This window comes from Ascaphus truei, chromosome 6 (assembly GCF_040206685.1).
Source record: "Ascaphus truei isolate aAscTru1 chromosome 6, aAscTru1.hap1, whole genome shotgun sequence".
Lineage (NCBI taxonomy): Eukaryota > Metazoa > Chordata > Amphibia > Anura > Ascaphidae > Ascaphus > Ascaphus truei.
In genome coordinates, this window is record NC_134488.1 from 29,948,118 (window position 1) to 29,973,261 (window position 25,144).

The 25,144-nt window shown below is 43.2% G+C and overlaps 1 protein-coding gene across 2 annotated transcripts; it reads right to left on the minus strand.

The window, feature by feature from the left end:
• Positions 1-1,049: 1,049 nt before the first annotated feature.
• On the minus strand, positions 1,050-24,213 carry HNRNPR (heterogeneous nuclear ribonucleoprotein R). Of its 2 annotated transcripts, XM_075603762.1 has the most exons (10): positions 24,041-24,213; positions 23,018-23,142; positions 11,601-11,708; positions 10,663-10,776; positions 9,591-9,767; positions 7,804-7,939; positions 5,589-5,794; positions 4,262-4,411; positions 3,423-3,544; positions 1,050-2,826 (listed from the first exon to the last, which is right to left on the minus strand). In XM_075603762.1, exons 3-10 carry the CDS (start codon positions 11,679-11,681, stop codon positions 2,217-2,219), a joined length of 1,596 nt encoding a protein of 531 aa, XP_075459877.1. In that variant the 5' UTR covers positions 11,682-11,708; positions 23,018-23,142; positions 24,041-24,213; the 3' UTR covers positions 1,050-2,216. The 2 variants fall into 2 exon arrangements, with proteins under 2 accessions (XP_075459877.1, XP_075459876.1); XM_075603761.1 differs by lacking the exon at positions 23,018-23,142 and having other exon boundaries at positions 24,041-24,211.
• Between the last annotated feature and the right edge of the window lie 931 nt (positions 24,214-25,144).

A 25,144-nucleotide genomic window follows, 5' to 3' on the forward strand; every position in this document is an offset into this window, starting at 1 on the left:
GAGTGAAAAATAATTCCACCAATTATTTTTGCCCTGAAGCTAAACATCAAGTGACTACATATTTTAAAGCAGCAATCCCATTCAGTTTTACTTAATTATCTGAAGAGGGGGTTGCCAGTAAGCTCATCATTCGTCCCCCCACATCAGACCCTCTTTGTCCCAGAGATACTGTACTTGGGAGATTGTTAGTTTTGACAAAAAAAAGGATCTACAGATCTGGTGGAAGGCAAACAAACATGGCATCAGGGTCAGCAACAGAAAGCTGGTATTGCAGCTTTTGTATTGGCTGCAGGAGTGAGACCCGACCCCAGCAGCCATATTGTTTGTCTGCCCAGTGGACTGCCAGTCCCACCATGGGAACGCCACTCTGGAACCTGGAGGTTCATGGCTGTCCCAATCAGCTCTTCTGCAGGATCCACAGTTCAGATTAGAAATAAAAATACATTTAGAACCGGGATTCCTGCTTCAATATGACTGGGAAGTGATTCCATTGTGGGAAAATTTCAAGCCTAGCAAATCTCAATTAAAAGTGCACGCGTCTCTGTAGCATCATTAGTTTTTTGCAGCAAATCGCCGGGCTCTGAATATTGTGCTTTTAACCGGTCGTACCAGTTTTAAGACCAAGGCATATTTCCTGCTTCTTACCTCAATTCCTTAACAGACATTTTAAGCTATTTAAATACCTGCCATGTCCGATGTGAAAGGAAGATTCTAGAGACCTGAAATAATGTAGAAGTAGGCAACCTGGAGCAGAATTCTGAAATGCAATAGACACTTTCTTCTGGAATAAGGACAGCTTGCAGCCTGGTAAATCATTGTAACAGTGGGTAGCCCAGGTTGTCATTTGCATCAGGTACAATTAACCTCTTTGCTGCCAGATTCGTTTTGCAAATGTGCAGCAATCTCATTTGGCAACCAAGTGGCCAAGTACCATAGAGCATTTTCATCTTCAAAATGCGGTCACATTATTTTGACAGACCCAGACACTTTAGGAAAAGCATTTACTTTCATTTGAGAAAAATTTGATCACTCACATAGGCAGTTTCGGCTTTTGAAATGGTGCTTTGTTGTAAGAATCACAACTCAGAATTTGTTTCTTTTTTTTTTTTTTTTTAATAGGACACAACTGTGTTTTGAAATAGGGTTGGTTGTTTTGAGTAGGTTTTTTTTGAGTTTTATTGAAATCTTACATGAACAAGAAAATTGGAAATACAGTCACATGAACAAATTGTCACGGCTTCCAACGCCCAAGCCAAACAAAATTTTGTAGGGCAGGTTTATTTTTATTTTTTTTTTCTCCTTTCAAAAATAATGGTGTGAAATCATAACAATTTAAATATGGAAAGAAAAATAACTATTAACCTACTTCTAGGAATGCAAAACATACAGTCGTTATTTAATACAAGAAACTTTAAAATGTTTTTTTTTCGTGTTTGTTTATCTTAAAACTACTAGACAGCACTAGCTTTAAATTTATGTACAGCGTAATCCTATGTCAGAAACCGCAAAACCAACGAAACTGTCCAAAAACCAGGGAGTCCTGCAAAAATCATGATTCAACGTTGTGCCCCCGACAGCCTTACAAACTGCTAAAAAAAATATGCCTAAAAACAATAAAGCCTAGTTTCCCCCAATATTCTTTGGGGATGGGGGGGAAGAGATTGGGGCGGTAACATACAAATACCTTTAGCGAAAGGCAAGGCGTGCAATGCACTGCATCTTACCCAGCACTGCAGGCCAGAAACGTTTCTACCCAGCTCTAGAATAAGAAGACTACACAAACACCGGCACAGTTCATGTCGTTTAGACATCCCACATTTTTTTTTTTACAAATGCTGTGCGCAGAAGCAGTGGGAGCAGAGACAAGTGTCCCCGCTCCATCCCCTGACAATATCGTGCCCAACAGCAGCACTTTACTCTTTCAGTGCTGGAGGGGCCATCAAGGCGCCATACAGCCCTGAAAAAGGTTACAAACTGTTCTGCCGCCATGTTATCTTCTTACCAGAGTACTGGGTGTAGACCATCGAGAACAAAATACAAAATAAAAAAAAACTAAAGTATATACAGTACAGTATAGTGATGACAGCCTAGTACAAATTGCAGGCAATTGTTACTGAAGCTTGTATGTGTGTGTATATATATATGTATATATATGTAGGTAGGTGTTTGAAGAATTAAACTTGTAGCAAACAGATCTTTAGCAAGCCCTCACTTGCCTACTTCCACTGCTGCCCATAAGAATCCTGATAAAACTCCTGGTTGTCATTATTGTAACCATAGTTACCAGAGTAGTCACCGCCTTGTTGCAGTGGCTGCTGTGCGATGGGCTGGGTCCCCCAGTTCTGCTGGTTGTTAGTCTGACGGCGCTTCGAATCCGGCTGACTGTACCCGTCCGCCTTCCTCTTGCCACCCACATTTCCACCGCGGCTGCCCCGGGTCCCGCGTGAACTGCGGCCTCGCTGTTGCTGCTGCGCGGGGCCACCCCGTCCACCCCTGGAACCACGTGGGGGCCCCATGGGAGACCCCCTAGGGGTGTAGCTGGACCGACCTCTCTGCGATGGGGCCACTCTCCCCCTGGAGGGTGGGGGTGCTCCACGGCCACCCCTGCCTCCTCTTCCTCTCACAGGATAGCCATCATCGTAGCCGTAGTAGGGGTCATCATAGCCCCCCCGATAGTCATGGTAGTCGTAGCCATAATAATCGTCATAGTAATCTTCATAGCCATAATAATCTTGGGGGTAGGAATACCCGCCTCTCCCTCCACGGCCCCTGCCTCTGCCTGGAGGTGGCATGCGAGGTGGGGGATAATAGTAATAATCATCATACCTAACAAGATAAGAAAGTATTAGTGCACTCATACACGGAAAATGCTGGAACGTTACCCCGTATACAGGTGCAGATAACCCTGCATTACCTATAAAACGTTATCCTGCCCCTTAAACCTTTATATTTTTCTTTTCCAGCTGGTTTTGATTTAAAGTAGAATTCTGATTTAAAAAGACGCCACGTTCACATGGCAACCTCTGCTTCCTCTCAGCTTGCTCCAATACAGCTGTTTCCCATGCAGACTTTAAAGTGATTCAGTTTAGTGTTTCTCAGCTTCTCAGACGAGGATCTAGGATCCCGATTCACACATTTGCTGCAGCAGCAAATGGTTAAAGGAATTTAATCTAGGCATCTTTCTGAAGATGTCGGACACACAAAGTGTCTAAAAACCACTTTAAAGTTCGTTGGCAAACATTGCGAGCTGATACTCGTGTGGGGTTTGGGGATCTGCTGACTGCTTCCTTTTGTGTAACATGACTATATGTTGAACACGAGTTTTGCCCAGACAAAGCCCCCTTTTTCATGCCTTCGTATATTTGACTGCAACAGGTGGGTCCTCAAGAGTTTACCACAACTTGCATCCACAAAACACTTACGAAGGTCCTCTGGTGGCCTGCCTTGCCGCCTGCCGCTCTTTCCTCTTCTTATCAGGGGGCTTTGCGAGGACTATTTCAATTTCTTCCCCCTCTACGTCCACGCCATTCATTTCATCCATGGCCTTCAGAAGAAAACAAAGGGGAAAACTTAAAATAAATAAGTTTCAGGAGGGGGACAGGGCAGTGGTCTACATTGATTAGATTTAAATAGTTCTCCATAGGACCAAAGTGACCCAACTGCAGTTTTAACCAAATGTTTGCATGTTAATGATCTTTCATGAGGAGACTCAACGACTGTACACCGTAAAAAAAGAATGTAATTGCCATTGATGGAAGGAAAAGATATATTCACACAGCCACCTGTGCTGAAGCAGGGTTATCCCTAATACCTGGCCTGTTGGTGGCCCTTGAGGACTGGGAGTTGGCTACCCCTGCACTCTACTGGGTTGGTATATGTGTAGTGCTATAGACTTCACAGCCGTATTGTGAATGGATAAATAAATAACCAGATACTTGTGAGGGGGGGGGGACCCCTAAACATAAGCTTGATAGAAGACAGGTACTGGGTTGCAATCCTGGATAGTGAGCTCACTGATGCTACACAATGATGCTACACAATGATACCAGGACAATTGTCCTATACATTTTTTTTTATAGGATACGCACCTTCTTTTTCCTACTTTTTGATACTTAGTAGTGCTCCTCCAATTTCCTCTATTCTACCACTGCACTCTAGCAGTTTGGTATTCAGAATGCTTCAGGATTAAGAGGCCAGACCGGTTGAAGGGAACGCTGTAAGGTGTATACTGCCTCGGGGTTACCTGGATGTGCAAACTCACCCTGACTGCAGAGTCTCTATCTTCAAAATGTACAAAGGCATAATCCTTAAGTTTCTTCACTCGTTCAAGCTTTCCGAAAACCGCAAATGCTTTTTCCAGGATCTCTTCAGTCACCGTGGAGGACAAGTTTCTCACAAACAGCACTTTAACCTGAAAAAAAAATATATAATATATATATTAATAAAATAAAATATACAACACTACATTAGAGAAAAATACAATATATGTAGAGTGCTGTTATAATACGTTATAAAACGCTCTAGCTGAACAGGTTAATTGGAGATTATGTAATTAACGGCCATTGAGCAGGAATAAAGTTGTAGATGTAAACATATAAAAGGAAATGTAGCAACACTTACAATACCCTTTTTAATGGGCTAAAATTCTGGCCTAAAGAATTTTTTATACTACCATACATACATACTACCATACATACATACTACCATACATACACCCATACAACCATACATACTGCCATACATACTACCATACATACATACATACTACCATACATACATACATACATACTACCATACATACTACCATACATACATACATACTACCATACATACACACACACATACTACCATACATACACACACACATACACACTACCATACATACATACTACCATACATACACCCATACAACCATACATACACCCATACATACACCCATACATACTACCATACATACATACATACTACCATACATACACACACACATACTACCATACATACACACACACACTACCATACATACATACTACCATACATACACACACACATACTACCATACATACACACACACACTACCATACATACATACTACCATACATACACACACACACTACCATACATACATACTACCATACATACACACATACTACCATACATACACACACACACTACCATACATACATACTACCATACAACCATACATACACATACAACCATACATACACATACATACACATACATACAACCATACATACTAACTACCATACATACTAACTACCATACATACATACTACCATACATACATACATACTACCATACATACATACACACACACACACACACTACCATACATACCATTTCCTGCTTCACATTCCAGAGCCAGTATAACCAGACTCACACTGATCCGGTCGGTGAGTAGGGTTACTGGCTCTGCACTTTAACCCAGGATGTGCTGAAAAGCTGTGTAATGTGGCAGGCAGAAGCTTTATGGGTTCATGTTAAAATGGACATGAACCAAAAAAGGTGACACTGCTCATTTACATATCACCCAGAATCCCTGGCTGCAGGGGAGAATTTCCTTGCCTCACCTTTGCCATGATTTCAGGGTCTGGTTCCTCCACCGGATCTGCCCACTCCACAGTCACCACGTTCCCCCAGACCTTCACCTTGCCGCTCATTAACCTGCGCCGCGCCTGCGCTGCAGTCTTATGGTCCTCATACTCCAGGAAGCAGAAGCCGCGGTTCTTCTTCTTGTCGTCAGGCTGGTGGTACAGTATCACATCCACCAAGCCCTCTAGAAGATACAGAATAAACCTTCAGAGTTGCCGACTATAGACCCCGCGGCACAGCGACCGCTCTCCATGGCGCGGAGAATCGAAGCGGGGAATCGAAGGAGCTGTGAATCGGACCGTGATAAGAGGGTCCGATTCACAGCTCGCCAAGAGCAGCAGATAAAGTTCATCCTAGGAACTAGCAGACATGATGAACGTCACTATGCTACGAGAAACTTTTAACCCTTTGATTGCCCTATGACCGCTACGCATAGGCTGCCACGTCAGAGGGCCCATGACGTGGTATCTGTTACACTCCAGAGCAGTGAACACAATCTGAAAGTGAAGGTCCCTCTTCTGCTTTTGACTGCGGAGACATGTATATCATGCGAGCGCGACTGGTGCCTTGGCCCCTCTAGCACTCAAAGGGTTACCAAGAACAAGAACCAAATGGCAGTGCAGGAACTATATTTTGGATGGCGGTGGTGTACATAGAAAATCCATACAACCCCACCCTCCCTGATGGCAGTGACATGTTTATGGGGTTATATTTGGGTGTGTGATGTCTTAAAAACAGAAAGACATTTTAAAATCATCATACACTATTGGAAGCTAGATGTGTAGGGAAGTCCATTAAATTATTTACAGAAAGGTTGGGGTTTTTTTTTTTTTAAAGTTACGTTTTTTTGGCCCATTTTAAAGCCGCTAGCATCTTTAAGATGCATTTAGAGCCAAATTCATTATGGTGCAGCCTAGTGACCTAAGTGTAAGCATACTTCATCATATATTCAGTTTGCACAATGATCCCTGGGCGCACTTAACCACCCAGTGCTCTTATGACATACAAAGGACCATCATGCCGATGACCCTTCTGACGGGGCTCTTCAACTGGCAGCCCGCATTGGGGCGTGGCATTTGGACTTTGTCCCTGGTAATTTCAGACCAGTTACTTAAGCACATAAGTATACAACAAAAGACAGAAAAGCTCAATGCTACAAAATATATAGTAAATAGTATAGTTAAATAATTGAATAATATTCTCCTGAGTAAGGGTCATTTAGTTGAACCCAGTGGCTTGCAGGCTTATCACGCTTTGGCCAAATGGTTTAACTAAATGACCCGTATTCATGAGAATATTATTATTGAAGTATTTAACTATATCCTATATACTATGTTTGTTGTCACATTGGATGTAGCATTGAGCTTCTCTGTCTTGTTGTATACAATTGGCTACGCTCAGTAGCTCTCCTTTTGAGATATAGATACACACACCCTGATTCTGGGGTTAGAGCTTGCTGGGATTGTATTTGCTAAGTACATATGCAGGTTTCTCACACTGAACTGCACTTGTAATTGAAGATAATGTAATGTAGATGGCCCAAAAGTGCTAAAGGTTGGCAACATTTTGAATGACCCATAAACAACATTACAATAAGCTCACGACCTGTCTGCCCTTAAATATTTTCGGATTCGGCATATGTACATTAAAAAAAAATTAATAATTGGACCCCTGCCTTATAATAGACACTGCAAATGTAGCATGATGTACAGTGATCGAGGCCAACTGAAACCGCAGAACTGAGGGACCCTTTGTCTATCAGAACTCTGAGGAGGAACTTCTGCACCTGTTCCTGAAACACAATGGGCCAGGCAATGCGATCATATCACAAATCATACCCATGGGTTTCCAGAGCAGGTGGTGCAGAACAATTCCAGGGCTCACAAGAGACTGTTCATGAGTGGACCAGCAGTGTCAGACCAGTAACCAAAAGTGGATTTAAAATATATATTATAATTATAAAATAATTTTTTTTACAAATGTCATTTCAAAAATCAATTTTTTTTTGCTAGTACACTGAAGCACGTGATCGTTTAACAAGTCTCCAACATGCACGCATTTTCAAAACTCAGCTCAATATGCCTTTGAGGTCATTGTGTCCCTGTGTCTCAGATACCATAAGGAAGGTTGTGAGATGTTCTTTAGGCGAGCCATTCATGGAATGCAGATAAAGGCCTATTCACAGTACTGTACCTGTCACTTTACTGAATTCCTCCAGGATATTTTCCTTGGTCTTGTTTTTCGGGATGGATCCCACAAACAGTCGGTTGTTGGCTACAGAAATACAAACTCCGATGTGCTTCCCAGGGCGGATTTCATAATTATCACACTGAAAAGTCAGGGATAGCGAGGGTTAGAGAGTTACTGGGGCAGTCCCATATAGGACAAGAACTAAAAGACCGTAGGTTTCATAGATTAAATGTAGCCGATTCCCACCTTGTCAATGTGCCGCCGCCCCACATAGGCACCACATTAGCTTTTGTAAAGAGAAAAGGAAACAATTTTGAGCACTTGAGGGTAAAAGTAAATGCTTCTCCATCAAGATCTGATAGGCTGCAGCAAAACAGCTCAAACTTTAAAAGTTTGAGCTGTTTTGCTGCGGGTCTTACAGATTTTGATAAGAGACATTTATTTTAACCCTCGAGCAGGGCAGCATAATCTTTCCCCAGCGCCCCCCTGCCGGCCGTCGTGCTCCCCCCCCTTTCCTTAACTTGGCTCCGGCGTTCTGGGCGTCATGGCAACGCGACATCACATGACACAGTGCCTCCAGGAGCCGTTTCAGCCAAGGTAAGTGAAGTTTACAGAGGCCTTCGCCGCTTTCCCGGCATTTAAGTGCCTTCGGGAAGCATGCGGGAGCCTCTAATCCCCGCGCCCCCTGCCCTAGAGTGCGGAGAAATGTATTTCTCTCTCTCTTTGCTGTGGAGCCGCGTTTTCCCTAGTAGTGTTTTCTTTGAGCAACTCGTGTTTCAACTTTTTTTTTTTAAATCATTTGTAAAGACCAACAAAATGATTGGCTTCCTTAAACAAATCTATAAACAATCCATAAGCATAGACTTTGCAGCCTTTTCGGGAGGGGGGTGGGGGCGCGCCTCTGAATGGAGCAGTGTTCATCAATTGTATTTATTTACTCAGCCAAAAAAAAGGAAGGGACATTGCCTGGTGAAAACAGCCATTAACACGGGTACGGAGCTGAATGCCATTAATTTCAGCTCCGTGGACCCCCTGCTTCCATACTTGCCTCCGTTGTAGGTCCAGGGTTCACATTCTTGCGGCGCTTCAAAGCTACCGCGCCCTGCTGACCAACATGAAGCCGTGTCATCAGGTTCGGCTTCCTATTGGCCCGTGTGACGCGAGAGCATTAAACCTAAAACTAGCTCAACTGGAGCGGCTACTGGCACCCCCTATATAGGAGGCATCTCCAGAAGCTGGGGGCCACCAGAGCTGAAATTAATGGGGTTCAGCTCCAGAGACCAACGGCTTCAAGTCTATTTTTTATATACAATTTAAAAAAAGAAAAAAAAAAAACTATTGATTGCTCCTTTACATATTTTAATTTCCAGGTTGCTCTTATTGGTGTTATATTTTGGCATGGTCATTGATACACTTTAGTGGTAGTACATTATTTGTAATTATTAATTTTTTTAAACCTTTAACATTTCCATGGTAAGCTTTGGCAGGGATGGGTACAATCTTGATGTGAAAATACCCAATCTTCAAAAGTACAGTTTAATTGTATGTTGCAAATTAAATATGATGCCATCATTAATCAAACAGATAATTAGCTGACACTTGACTACCCTTTTTTTCTGTCTGCTGAATTATATTTTTTTTTTTACAGGACAAAGTGAAACTTACTTTAAAGGGCAATTTAATCTAAGGAAGCCAATTAGAGTAGAAGTAAAACTTAAATGACACAAGTCAGATAAAATAAAAATAAAGACACAAAAAACTGCATAAAGTTATTACAACAACTCACTCACCAATTTAACCGCCTCCTGTGCTGCTTCCTTGTTACAGAATGTGATGAAGGAATAGCCTCTGTTTTGACCAGAGAGTGGATCCATCATGAGACGAAGGTCCCAAATAGGACCCGCTTTCTCAAAGAGGGGCACCAACTCATCTTCATACAAGTCCCTCGGTATCTTGCCCACAAATACCTGTTACATAAAAACCAAAACGCCTACTTTAGTTTAAATGTCAGAAAACATTACAAATTATACACAGCGTCCTGTAGAATTTAATCTAGAAAACGTGGGGTTGAAGCAGCAGCAGCAGCAATCCTTCCCCCGCCGCACCACCACCCCCCCCCCCCCCCCCCCCGATATTCCCATTTTTTTCCCCCTAAACCCGTGGTGTCCCTTAAAGCCGATGTACCGTTCCACTTCCATTTATCCCCAATTTCCCAGATATTTACAGCTCCTGGGGATACTCCAGTTTAAGAGATTAAAATATTAAGTGCCCAAGAGGTCAAAATAGATGCCTCACCAGAGCCCACTGCAATATGGGGTTACCAATGTAACAGAAACTAGAAATTAACACTAAACTTAATTAAAAATGAATAAGCGCCAGTAGTTAGGTACTAGCACTAAATAAGAAACTCTGGGTTGGGGATTTCTCCATTAACCCCTTCAGGTTGCTGGGCCCATGTCAGACGCTTGAACCGTACCTTTTTTGCTTGTGGCTGGGTGAGATCGGTCTGAAAAGCAGGCGCGATCGGAAAAGGGGGGCCCTCTGTTTCCAGAATAAATATGCGGGTTGGAGACACAGATCACTACAGTAGCAATCACATGGTGCTGGAGCTCAAATTTCTGTTGCACTCCAGTGCTATGGATTGTCCAGCACTCAAAGATTTAGTAACCACATCTGCAGATGCAATCTTGCAGGCACGGCTGGATCTACAATGGCATATTCCTGATGTATCATTTCAAATATGTTTAAAAAGGAGGAGGGTTTGACTTGATATAATCAGACACTACCTGGGCTGGACCACCTTTGTTAAACACACATATTATAAACAGATGCAAAGCACCCCTGAAAAAAGCTAATACTGACCTCCGTTCCGATCCCAGGCTGAGCACAAGAGGAGACAGAATCTGGAGGGGGACCCCCATATTTCCGCTGTCCTGTGGTTACATCTAGTGAATATCCCGTTCTTTCGAGCAACGCCTAAAATAAGAACATTCACTTAAGTTTAAACAAGCGTATACGGGTTCTCATCCCCCCCCCCCCCCCCCGCCCTTTGAGATTTTCTTCACCGTAAGGAACAAATGCATTCCATCAGAATAGCAAAATGACACGAAAAACATTATGTGGTTATAAAAAAAATAAAAATGTTCAAGGGAAATCATAATTACTTTAAACCTATTCAAGTCTTCTTACTCCTTACAAAACATACTATATTCTCTACAGGGCTTGAAAAGTCCACTTGACTAGGACCAAGAGAAAAAGGGAGGTGACCAATGCTGAAAGGCACAGCTTTAGAAATTGGCAACTGACAGCTGTGTTTTTGACATAGTTATTTGGCAACTGTTCTTTCATGGGCTGACCATCTTGGTGGATAAGTGTCCTCCCATAGCAGACACGTTGCATCCCATTTTTTAAAGCACCAGCTATATCTAGGAGCAACTTTATGACTTTCTATTGGTTTTGGGGCAGGGGGGGGGAGGAGAGAGAAATGTTTGCACACAAGGTTGGGGCCATGGTACCACAGAGCTGAGCGAAATCAAACTGATTTCTTGGCGCGACCAGCCGGTCACGTGAGCGGTTCGTCGAACCAGCTCTGCGACATCCCTAGAGCACGCCCCACCCCTACAGCCAGGGAAAGCACCCGCTTTCCCACAGCCTCTGTGCGGGCGAAGGCAGCATGGCCCAGGCCTAAGAAAACCACCACACTGGAGGTTAGAGAAAAGAAAATGCAAGGACAGCTCCACAGGAATAGTAAAAAATTAACAAAAAGCCCTTTGCTCTGGACCAACCAAGAATGAATTTACCTTAATCTTTGCTTCATCTGGTGGCTTTGCAGTCTCCAGCACCTTACTGCTTGGCTTTTCTCTCTGCTTGTAGGTTTTCATGATTCCACATAAAAAGGCGCTTCTATTCTGTAAAACAAAAGAAGAAATCTGAAAATGCTATATGCATTTCTCAAAACAAAAAAAACAAGATAAGTCCAGCCATTCATAAGGACACGAATTTAAATGCATAGAATTATAGGAGCTCATACTAAAATCATTTACAATAAATACATTTGCAAGAGTTCAAATTATAAATTGGTCTTGTAGTGTTGGTCTAAATCATGGGTGGCTAACTTTAGTTCAAGGGCCACCAATGTCATGTTTTCAGGATTTCCTCGCTTAACTGAACCAACGGTGCTGAAGCAGGGGCATCTTTAAACCCTGGCCTGCCTTAAAGGACCCGAGTTGTGTGCGCACCACCCCACGTCTAATTTGTGAGCGACTGGGTTGAGAAGTGAGCTTCCAATACATCTTGGCAAGTCAATTGATACATTTGCTAAATTGATATACAACACATCCCTGTCATCACAAGTTGAAAACCATAGAAACCCAAAGGCGGTGCTTCACCAAGCGCTGATGTAGGGGTATCACTCCAGGATCCCATGTTAACCAGTATTGAAATTCAATGCCAGTGGGATCACAATGAGATGCCCCACATCAGGGCTTACTAAGCCCCTGTGATAAATGGTACTGTTACAATAATAGTTTTAAAAATTCAGCTTCTTGCACAAACAAACATTTTGGTACAAGTCTATCCAACAATAGACACACGACAGCTTCTTGGGAATTCCACATCCTTTGAAGAAACCAATACATTCTAGAAAATTGCTAAAGCAAACTACATATGAAAAAAGTTATTTCATAGAATCATTTCTACAAGCCAGAAGGCATCTTCAAAATCATGCCAACAAGTACATTCTGTGGAAGACATAGAAACACTATCAACTACTCCGTGATTAAACATTGCAACGTAAAAACAAAGCAACGGAGCATAAAAAAAACATCAGCCGCCACTCCCCTCCTCCCCCTCCCCACCGGTTTAAACTATAGTATAAGCATTTCAACACAGTCTAAGGCCTGGGACATGGTCAGCGCTTATGCGCTGACCCGTGCTGAGGCGTGCTGCTGCTCGGCACTGAGCCCCTGCAGCCGCAATGAGAGCAGCTTTAGCAGGGGCTCGCGCACGCGTCAGCACGCTTGGGGAAGCGTGTGTCTGACGGCGTTTTGAAATTTCCTCGCTTGCCGGAGCGCAGGGCCGGTCACGTGAGCGGTTCTCCCAATGAGGGCGAACCAGCTCCGTGGCGTCACTGGCCCACCCCCTGATGGCGCGCTGTGTAAGGTCAGAGAAAGCACCGCTTTCCCTGAGCCTCAGCGCGCCTCAGCACTGTTTAAAGGCACTATGTCCCAGGCCTAAAAATTGAACAAAATTCACCAAGGTGACAATGTGGCGGATCAAGGAATCTTGTACGAAACATGGCCAATCAGCACCTTCTGCTTAAACCTATCAGAGGTCACTTTCTCAAATACAGATTGGCTACATGTGCACGTAAAAAGATAAAGAGTATTTTAAGAAGTATACAAGACAACTGTCCCACTTACATCTCAAATATTACTAGGGTGGTAGTTCATGGGGCTCGAGAAAAGTTACAACATTGGGAGACCGTGTTTAGTATAAAATAAACCTTCCCAAAAGGTCATGTATAACTTCAACATCCAATAAAAACAAACACATTTTCCACAAACAAACCAGTATTGATATCTGCACAGTTACATGTTTTTAAACTCTTGCCCATGCCACAAGCCTGACCAGGTTTGAAGATAGGGCCACTACTTTATTGGTATTGAAACTGGTGATAAATGGTATAAGACAGAAAAATAAGCTTGGTACCACCTAAAAATAAAACTTTGCTCAAATGCAAACCTGTCACACAAACGTTCAGCTAAAGACATATGGAAGATTGGTTTTGTTGTGCTGCCTTAGGCTGTGCTTATAGTCCCGGCTACAGCGATGCCGCGCGGCGTCAATACAAGTACATGTAAATCGGTCGCGTGTGCCTATAGTGGGCGCGACCAAAAATTGCTGAAATAAATGGATTTTTACATTTTGCCGCGACGGCCGCACCACGTGACTGCAATAAGCCAATCACATAGCCTCTACATGACGTCACTGCAGCCAGCGACAATCACAAAGACTCAATTACAACAACGTTGCAACGGCGACGTCACCGGTCGCGTCGCAGTCAATGTAGCCGGGTCTATAAACTCAGACTTAGGCTGAGATTATACTCACTCAGTGAGATGGTACAGGCGCGCGACGAATGCAATTGGCTAATCCCCATGCACGCACGTTTTTAAAAAGACATTTAAAAAAAATTGTGTCTTTTCAAGCGCGGTCGTGTGACGTCGGCGTCAAGTGAGCGGTTCAGCCAATGAGGGCGAACCAGCTTCGTGACACATCTGCCACGCCTCCCCATCCTCCTGCAGCCAAGATCACATCGCTCGGGCGAGAGGCACCCGCGGACTCTAATCATGGATTTTGGCCTAACATGGGCAATTGCAAGGGGAAGATTATATTCGATCTGAACAGTCTAATTTGGAGTTAGACCGTTTAAAAAAAAGTTATCAATGTGAATTCTTCATGAGATATCTGTACAGACAAGAGCATGACCAATTGTTGTGGGTTTGCATTTAATTCTCTTTACAGTTCTAAGATTTATAGTGTTATGGATATACTGTCCCCTCCTTCCCCATAATACCCATTACTACAAAAGCTATGAAAATAAATGTAAACCGGATCGCTTGACCTAATTCAGTTTTATGCAATGTCATTACCAGAAAGACCCTAAATGTCTCCAGTCATTCGCCAAAAACAGAGCTAAAACATACTGTTCTTTAATTTGCATATGGTCCTATAAAATTCAGGCTCAAACTACCAAGAGAAAGTTAAAATCATACAGAACATGTTGTGCAGTTAGGCAAGCTTTTCTTTGGTAAAGATCATTAAGAAACCACCTGCTTTAAAGTGCAGAAATCTCACTGATGTGTTAACGATTTGTGCATTGAAAAGCAGCTGCTTTTTAAAAGGCAGTTTCTTCACCAATATCAGCGAGTTGATAATTGCTCAGAAAACCATTTTTCAGTTCCAGAACTGTCAAAAGTATACAAGAAAAGTCAATTAAATATGGATTTAGCAAGGCTTTAAAACAGTGGGTATCCAACAGAAGCAATCCCCGATTGCCCCACAAATTATTCTTAGCACGATTGCCTGGAAAATAAAACAAAAGCCGTGTTTCACTGAAATGCATTTTAAAAAACGGCTTTGAAGGTTTCATTTACAATGCAAATGTATATTTTATTACTATTTAAACATTGCTATAGTGTTTGACCAGCCCCTACTGGCAGGTAATTCGAAGTGTCTGGGGATATTACTGCGACTACTAAAAACATTTCTAAGAAATTATTTCACTAAAACTGGAAGCTCACTGTACATGCAAGGTCAATCGGAAACTTTAACATTGTGATGTGAGGGCAGTGTGGCACGGTATATATGTTAAGCCTGTTTGTTGCCCCTACCAGTCACGATGGCGACCCAGATTATAGGGTTAACTGGCCATCTATGGGCTTAAATTTTTTTTTTTTTTTTTTAAATATTGTCTGCCAGCCCTGTTAAAAGTGTAACCTGAGGTTAGGTATTTGTAGCAGAGCTACTGTATAATGTTTATCATGCACTTGCGGTTTCTATGTAGTTGTGTGTGACAGTCATTGTATGCTTGGGCCAGTAACAATGATGGAGTGGGCAGCACACAGCGCGTCACAGGACTAGCCTGTCTGTGGGGTCAGATGCAGGGTCTATAGACAATGGTCAGATGGGGAAAGGGCACGCACTGCTGCTGGGGAGGCATGTACTCCAAGAGGAGCATTGTTCTCTCACCGGCAATAAGGCATCTATCCCTGCAGAAGGAATGGAGCTGAAATCGGGGCCTGGGTCCAAGCAAAAGACACGATTCCCATTGGTCAGTTCCAATTTTCAGTGCTCCCAAAGCTCATGGGGCTGTCCGCAAGCAATATCACAGCCCTGTTTAATCCGTTCCAATTTTAGCCCCCAGCTCCTAATTGGCTCAGTGGAGGAGAGGTTTCCGCTGATTGGGACCAAACCAACTAACTGGGTGCCGACCAGTGTCAAGAGACCAACTGGAAAGCAGACTGTGCCACCAGCAGCAGTCACCCAGAATTGTAAAAAACCACACTGTTGATTTAATGCTCTTTCTACCCGGTGTTTAGCAATTTCGTAAAAAAAGTCTGGTTTAAGCTCTCGTATCGTGATAAACATGGTTTTAAATCATTACCATAGTTAAAAGCGAGACCCCACATTAATTATGACCACCAAGCCTTTGCAACACCAATATCCTCCTTTGGAGACACGTTAAATTAAAATACTTTAACAGGCCAGATAGAATGTTTAGGAGCCGGATCCGTGCACGGTAACAGAAAGGCAATTCATCACTGCGCAGGTGACACATTTGGGGCGGCTGGGATTTTCCCCCCATCTCAGAGGTAAATGCAAATACACAGTGGTATTGCTTAGTATTTCACTACATTTTCAGCTGGCTTTTAATCGGGCCTCAAATTTCAGACCCAACTGTAAAAGCCAAATATATTTTCCCATGCACTTGCAGGAGGGTCGCCAGCCCCCACATTCAGTTTAACAGGATGCAAATAAATAAAAAAATAAAGATTAAAAACTTTGGACCCTAGAATGATTCACCATGTAGAACAGATATATCTATATATGTAAATTTGACTTCCTTGCAAGTATGATATTTACAACTAAGTGCGAGCAAAGGGTGCCCATGTTAACACAGCTAGCAGGCAAGAAGGGGTCAAGAGATTAAAAAGCACAATGCTTACTGGATAAACCTCTGGACAACAAAATCAGCATCACGCTAAAAGCACCAATCTAAGCTTCTAGCGCATATTACTACATTGTCAAGAACAATGATCTGGGCAGATGTATACATATCATGCAACCGTTGCAGCCCAGACATCTTAGCCCCAAAAGGGACCTTCAGGGGCTGACAGTCAGTCACTCTGTGAACCGAAACATCAGGGCCCTAAATTGATGGATGTGAACTGCGATTCATTTATTTATTAACTAACAAGACTGTACACAACATATTTCAAGTTCAGTATAGCCAAGCAACAGTGAACAACCATAGATGGCGAAATACCCCTAGTTCAATTAGATACAAACAACGAATTTAAGTGAGCACCCACACTGTAAACCAGGTGTGGGCAACCATTTTGGCTGAAGGGCCACTTGACAAGCTTCTCGGGCCACACACTTAATGTAGAATCTACATTAATTATGTGGCCCAGAAAACCTGCTATAAACTAATGAAGCGGGTGCACAACGCAAAATAAAACAGATGCACATCAAAAGTTACTCTCTTCTTCCCCCACAAAAAAGGAAGCTCCCATATGTTTTGTTCAGGCAGTAAATTGTCAGTAAAAACAGTATGCTTTCTGGGCTAATACAGAGATAAGGAAAACTCTAGCTTTGCCTCTCGATCGTGTTCATTAGGCCCAGGCAGGCTATGGTGCCTTCGCCCACGTGGAGGCTGTGGGAAAGCGGGTGCTTTCCCTGGCCGACAGGCCGTGCTCAGGGGCGTCATGAAGCTGGTTCACCCTCATTGGGCGAACCGCTCACGTGACCGGCTAGTTGCGCCAAAAAAATCAGAACTGATCTTGCGTAACGCGCGCCCCCTCCTGCGTGCGAACACTGTATTAAGGCAGTCTGTTCGCTCAGCGTGCGGACGGCTCCACGCGGTCTGCGGTACCATCGCGCCCAGCCTTAGGCTGCGTCCACGCTGTCGCTCAGCGCGCTCACCAGTTACAATCAATCTGAACAACCACACTCACGCGGCACGTGCTCTCCCAAGCTAGGCGCTTGGGAAGACAGCGCAAATTGATTTTCAAGTGCGCTGAAGGGTCACGTGACCCTTCAGCGCCTGTCAATGCATACACTGCCACAAACACACACAGACCTGATTCCGCCAATGACACGACCCCGGCCACCCCACCCCATCTCACGCTTGCAAAATTCTGCATGACAGCCTGCACGCATGCTTGGAGAGTTGTGACGTCACCGCACTGAAGCATGTGCGCGCTCAGCGGCAGCCTTACCCTCTGTAGAAGAGGGATTGAATGGAAAAGATGGAAGTGAAAATCCCAAGCTATTGAGAAATGTGTCACTACAGGAGCCACGGCTGCTCCCGGCATTATTGACTCAACGATTGCTTCCCCCCACCCCCATTTTTTAAATTGACCGCGTGGAACTTGTAAGTCATTGAGGGCTCAGGGATTATCCAAAGAAGTAATAAACTCTAGAGCAGGGGTGTCCTCAAGGGCCACCAACAGGTCAGGTTTTCAAAGATATCCCTGCTTCAGCACAGGTGGCTCAGTCTTGACCTGTAGCACCTGTGCTGAAGCAGGGATATTCTTTAAAACCTGGTGCCCAGGAGGACTGGAGTGGGAAACACCTGTCTGTGTTCCGGAAAGCACATGACATCTATAAGATCTATTATCGTATCTAGAAGACGTTTATACTATGGTGTAAACTAAGGCCTCGGACATGGTCATAAAGACCGTCCTGAGGGGAAACATTATCTCTATCAGCGCGGCTGCAGACAGCGCGGCTGCAGGCGTGTGGAAATGCAGGAGACAGGCAAGTTTAAATTTTGCCGCTCATGCAAGCGCAGGGCCGGTCACGTGACTGCCAGAAGCCAATGGCAGTCCGTGACGTCGGCGCCGTGATGTGGCGCGCTAGCCCCACCTCCCGATCCGCCTCCAGGCCCGTCTCCCGAAAGCCTCCCACCCGGCACACAAACGCGCTCGCTGACGCTCATGCAGGGACAAGAAAAATCTCCTGCTTGAGCAGGAGAGTATGAGCGTCAGCGCTGCCCAGCGCCGCTAACTGCACCATGTCCCAGGCCTACAGTGGAATAATTGCAGCTGCAAGTCCCGAATGTACTTAACTTCCTTCAGCAAGAATTTCAAAAGGGGTTGAAACCAGCATCTCTTAAAGAGTTCAAGTTTCTGCATAAGGCCGCGATGCCAACACAAGGCTGTACCTCTACGAGGCAGGCCAGAGCGCGCAACCAATGTAGCGCGACAGCGTGCGCACATTTGCAGCCGACAATTTGGATTTTGACGCTCGACAGTCGGGTCACGTGCGCAGTTCAGCCAACGAGGGCCACGGATCGCCTCTGGGGCAGGCGCGTGCGACGTCACGCACTGCTACTATATCCGCGGCCATAGGCGCATTAAATCAAACAAATTGTTCTGGATCCTATGGTCTCCGGAGCGGAGCCCTGTTAATTTCAGTTCCGGGTGCCCCCTGCTTCGAGATACTTCCCTCGGTAGGGGGTGCCGGTATCTCTAGCAATTTTAATGGTCCTGTCACGCAGGCCAATAGGAAGCCGCACCAGATGACGTCACAGCTTTCTATTTGCCCATTTGACTTGAGACATTTAAGCAGCTAGTAGATTAAAGGAATACAGTTTCCCTACCTGCAGGGATACCAGCACAGCTTTGGCGGTAAGCATCTCTGGAAACAGGGGAGCTGAACACCATTAATTTTCGAGATAATGGTGCTGCCATTATCGTTGCAGTTTAAATGTCCTGGTCACAGCTTCCTATTGGCCCACGTGACGGGACATTGAAACTGAAGAGACAAGGAGTGCAGGTGTCTCTGAAAGCAGGGGGTCCCCAGAGCTGAAATTAATAGAGTTCAACTTGGGAGACCCCCTGCTTTAAACTTATTTTTTTTAAGAGGATTTTGGAATCAGTCCGGATCAACAATCCACTTTAAAGCTGCAGTTGTCTTTTTTTTTTTATTATTATTATTTGTTTTTTTACTTCAATAGTTTTATGTGTGCAATCTCTAATTACCCAAAGAACTGTATAGCTGTCAGTCAATTCGTTCTCCATGTATTGATAGGTCGAAATTTGGTGACATAATTAGTGAAGGGATCTGTTTATATTCTGCTTGTCTGTCAGTGGAAGCTCATGAATATTCATGAGCACTCCTGCACTGACATGTGCTAGAGGGAGGGCAGGGCTGACAAAGGGGTGTGCCAGGGCTTGTGACAGGACATGAAGGGGCAGTGCCTTAGCAAATGGCTGTTAAAATAGAATACAAGAAAATTGTTCTTTAAAAGTTGTTTTTTTTTTAAAACAGAAAATGCTAAAAGTATTTTTTCTTACTACAGAATTGATTTATTAAAAAAACCACACATGCAGGATATTGCCTGAACTGCAGCTTTAAATGCCAAATCCGTGGGCAGATTTTGCCTAAACTATATGGGAAATTCGGACTGTTCCGCCCATTTCTACTTCTGCACATATTAGTTCAATGTGGTCCTATGCAGGACTGTCTATGAAATAATTACACTCAAATCATGAATTTATATTATTAATCTTGCATTCACTTTAAATTAAGGAGATGTGACAACTATAAATCCTTCAGAAAATATTTCCTTACCAGAGACCATACAATTAGGCCATTTTAAAAGTCAAACAACATCTTTGAATTGTAGCTGGTTTATTCCAAGTCCCGATGACCAAATACTTATTTTGTAATGGACCATGGTTTATTAGTTTCCATAAACACACATCCTTCTCACAAATGTAACTACATCATAAGAGATCAGATTTTCTTGTATGCTATATATGCCTGCTAAGCACAAGGTCAAGTTAATCACTGCAATGCAATTAATTCGAGACAAGATATACACAGGCTATTTTTAAGGTTATTTCCATAGTGCCTCCAAATGTACAGCCATCCCTGCAGAAAACTCGGGAGGAAGCCCAATAATGTCATCAGATATGCTGGCAAAGCGGCTAACCCTTCAAATAGTTTATGTATTTGGTATGTTCCAGACACTTTTGCCCAAGAGATATGACAAGCAGAGATGATGGGCCTGCTAATAATCTCTGGCATCCAAGGACTGCAAACTATTCCAGCCTTGTGATTCGTTGTCCTTTCATATGATCATTTAAAGGGGTAGTCTCATGTAGTGGATCCAAAGAACATGCATACATTTTTTTCTCAATCCATTACATTTGATCACTTACCTGTATTGTGCCCTTTTCTTCAAACCATGGGTTTATTATTTTGTTACATTTTTTTGCGTCGTACTTCTAGCCTTGTTCATACAGCTTAGAGCAGTGTTTTCTAACCAGGGTTCCCTGGGCATCCCTAAAGGGTTCCCCGTAATTTTCAAATTGTACCAAATACAGAATACTGATCTCAGACACGCTGTAAGAGGGTTGGGGTTGCTCAGAATTTCACATGGGGCTCCTTAATAAAAAATAAAATTGGAAACCACTGGCTTAGATGAATTTAACCAAATCTAAAATGGATTTTGATAACATGGATTTTTGATAACAAAACTGAAAAATGTAAAAAAAAAAAAATGTACTTGTGTTATTTCTATTAAAGTGCCAAACACCTACATTTAACCAATTAAACATGCTGTTGCATTGGTTTGTTTCAGTTCTAGAAGGGACCTTTAAAGCAGCAGTCCAAGCCGACTTTACATTTTCCCCTTTAATATGTGCATCAATACAATCCACACAATTAGGCTTTGCCTATAGTGCCGCCGACGGCAACACGATGGGTGACGTCACCTGTCGCCACCGGCGAAAGTTATGTTTCGCCGGTCGGCGGCATCGCGGGATTCCTGCAATTTGATTTGGTAAAGGGCCGTCACGTGACGCCTCTTGAAAAATCAATTCGCGACGACTATAGGCGCACGCGGCGGCGGAAATGCTTTTGGGCGAATTTGCGTCGCTGTCACTATAAGCACAGCCTAATTTGTAATTAGCCAAGTTGAGCAGGACTATTAAAAAAAAAAATAAGTGTGTGCCGAGCCTGTTTCAGAAGGGGTTGTGATTTTGTAAATGGTTGCTATAGAAACAAAAATGCTTGTTACATTATACATTACAAATGTCATTCATAGGTTCTCTTTTCTTTTAATGACACACACACACACACACACACACACACACACACACACACACACACACACACACACACACACACACACACCTTTCATAGCTCGGGGGCTCCTTCGGTTCCTTGTCTAAACCATGTTGTAATGGTAAGTGGCAAAATAAAACTAAAAAATATTAAAGTCCCTGGTGTAAATTTTTACTGACCCTTTACAGTAACTTTATTTCAAATAGTTTATTAGTTTTCCGCATAGTAAAAATCACAGACATCGGAGCTCCAACAAACAACTGAGCGAACTTTCTCATCCATTGAGTAGGAATAGTATCAATGAAATACTATAGAATAATCATACAAACACTATTTAGTTATATTCTCAATGCTTAAATTGTAGATGATTAGGCATTAAATCCACTTTAATATGGTTACGGTTGGAGGCTCAGTTCTAAGCGGGTGATTTATATACTATGTACAGGGTAATAAGAACAAAGAGGAAGAATACAGAGAGAAAAAGGAAAACAACCAAGGACAGGGGGGGGCGGGTTGGTGGTGGGAGAGAAGACCTCCCACCCCCTGACGTTTCGATTTTCTGTTTGACTGTTTTGTATTAAATTTTGTATTACAGTTAGGGATCCCATATTTTGTAAAATTCATCTGAAGATTGTGTTAGGAACGCTGTCATTTTTTCCTTCCGCATCACCTCGGTTATTCTTTTCTCTACAGTTCGCCTAGAAGGGGGGCGCGACGGTCTTCCAGGAAGCCGCCACGGCGCATCTAGCCGCCACGGCGCATCTAGCCGCCGTCAGTATAAATTATACTAGCCTCCTCATAGGCCGGCTTATATCTTCAACTGGTTTTGCCAGGAGATAAGTCAATGTGTCTATGGGAATCGAAAGATCTGTTACATCTTTAATAATAGTTTGGATAGTGGTCCAATACTTCTGAATCGCTGGACATGACCACCAAATGTGAGCCATGTCACCTCTTTGTCCGCATCCCCTCCATCACAGGTCTGATGTTGCCGGGTAGATCTGCCTCAGACGACTTGGGGTGAGATACCGGTGATATAGAATTTTATAAATATTTTATTTGATAGTTGTACAAATATAGGTCTTTGCGGCAAACTCCCAGATATCTTCCCAGTCATCTCTATCAATATCCAGATTTAAATCGGCCGCCCATTTGAGCATATAATTGTGATTAGGGGTGTCCCCTGCGGCCTCCATACCCGCATATATTTTTGTGATCAGGCCTTTTTAGTAAGTGCCTCTTCTACATAATTTGAGCACAATGCCCATTACTTGTATTATTTAATTATATTGACTGCAAGGATTATCTATTCAAAAGGTATTTGCATGTGTTCGGGCACTAGTGTAAAACTCACCAGGATTAAAACAATGCAGACAGTAATATGGCTGGAACAATCTTATGTACGGTCGATCGAAAACAGGTCTCTAAAGTCATGTTCCACACCTCTGCAAGGGCTCAAAAATATTCACCACAAACTTTCTACAAAACAAAACAGATATCCATCAAACTATGAGGGGCAAAGTAAGGCCGTGTAAAATTGTATGCAGCATACACAATATTAACTTATTAAGTAGCCCCAAAACAAAATGATAAGTGACGGATGAGATTTTTATTTTTAAACCAGACAATGTCTGGTGGCCAGAAGGGGTTAACATATGCACTTCTAGCTACAAAACAATCTAGCTTTCAACTATGAACTTACTCACGCCATTGTCTATTACTGTCCTCACACACTGTGCACCCCCCACCCACAGCCCTGCCCGGGACCCCCATAGTGGCGTGTGCGCTCCTGTTTTCTCACTGCGAGCACCAGGATGCCAGCACCAATGCTGATCTTTACACTGGGGTTTTATGTCATCAGAGCTTCATTCAAGAGCATGCATTTACAGGTACCTCCTGGTAACGTCCCCATCAATAACCGATTTAGTTACACATCGTCCGAAAATATAAACTGTATATCCACAAATAAACACGTGCACCTATAGCAGATATGTATTGCCCCTTAATACAATGGTATTAAACCACCTAAGAAACAAGGGGTATTCGATGCATGTAGCTCTGCATACCTCACTGCAATAAAGGAGTTATAAAAACCCTGTAGTATCGCATCATATCCTAAAACCCCGGGGCCAGGCCGCCTTCCCTCTACACACCCCTACAGAACAATGGCGTTGGCCTCAGAGGTCTCCGGCACCGAGAATCCGCCTCCCTCGCCGTCATAACCTGTTCACCTCACGGCAGAGGGAGTGGGGGGACCTCACGGAGACCGGTGGCGTGTAGATGGAGGGCAGGGGCTGGGTAGCGCAGGCCTCAAGGAGCCGCGGCAGGGTCTATGAGGTTTATGGGGGAGGGGGGTGGGAGTGCGCGCCAGACTCACCGGCCTATATGTAGCGGAAGCCCGTTAAACCAGCCGGTAATTACCGCCCGACGTTGCTCCCACTATTGTCCGGTCTTTGAAACAAAACCCCTCGATTGTGTAGAAATGGCGCGCGTCTTCTCCGCCAAAGCCCCGCCTCCTTCTCCTCAGCCACCCGACCAATCAGGAGCGCGACACGGGGTCCCAGGTACCAGACCGCAGGGAGCAGCCAATGAGAGCGAAGGAGGGCGCGAAAAAGAGCGGGAAAGGAGGCGGGAGTTTTCACCAATCAGCGTGCGAGAGAGAAGATTAGGGGTTGGGCTTCTTGATACGAGGAATGGAATTGGTGAGGAAGAAAGAGGCAGTGTCCAATCATCGGGTGGGGTTTTGGAAGGCGGGCAACAGAGGAGGCAAGGGCAAAGCATGGAGGGATGAGACAATATGGCTGACAAAGACAATGGGATCAATGCACTATCATGTACACATGCATATGTATGTCATTTACATCTCACACTTTATACACAATATTATATATAGAGAGAGCAAATAAAAAGGTGTGTGTGTGTATTACTTTGCACGATAAAAATATATACAATATATGTGTGCATTTTCCTTTAAAATCTTGAATTATTGTATATATATATACTATACTGTAGATATTATATATATATATATACATATATACACTATGCTATCTGTATTTTTTTAATAAGTAAAATAATTTGTTTTCCATATTTGAACAATATTGACAATAGAATAAAACCAGCAACAATTATTTGAAATCAATCATTATTATATAAATAGGTATAAATATATATCATTATATGTATCTAATAAGTAAATATATTGCTTTTGTCACACTGAACAGCACAGTTAAATTTAATATAAAAACACTGAGATAAAGCTTTTATACAGTGTTACATAGGCACAGAGAACACAAAGTTAGCTATAAAGAAGTGGGAAAACTATTAAAATACTAAATGTGTGCATTTAGTAAAATATATAATAACATGCAATTGAATTATGTGTAAATTCAGAAATAAGATATTCATATATAAATAATTTAGACAGATAATAGTGTGTTTAGCAAATGGTAGAGCCCCTGATTTGTAGTAACTATATTAA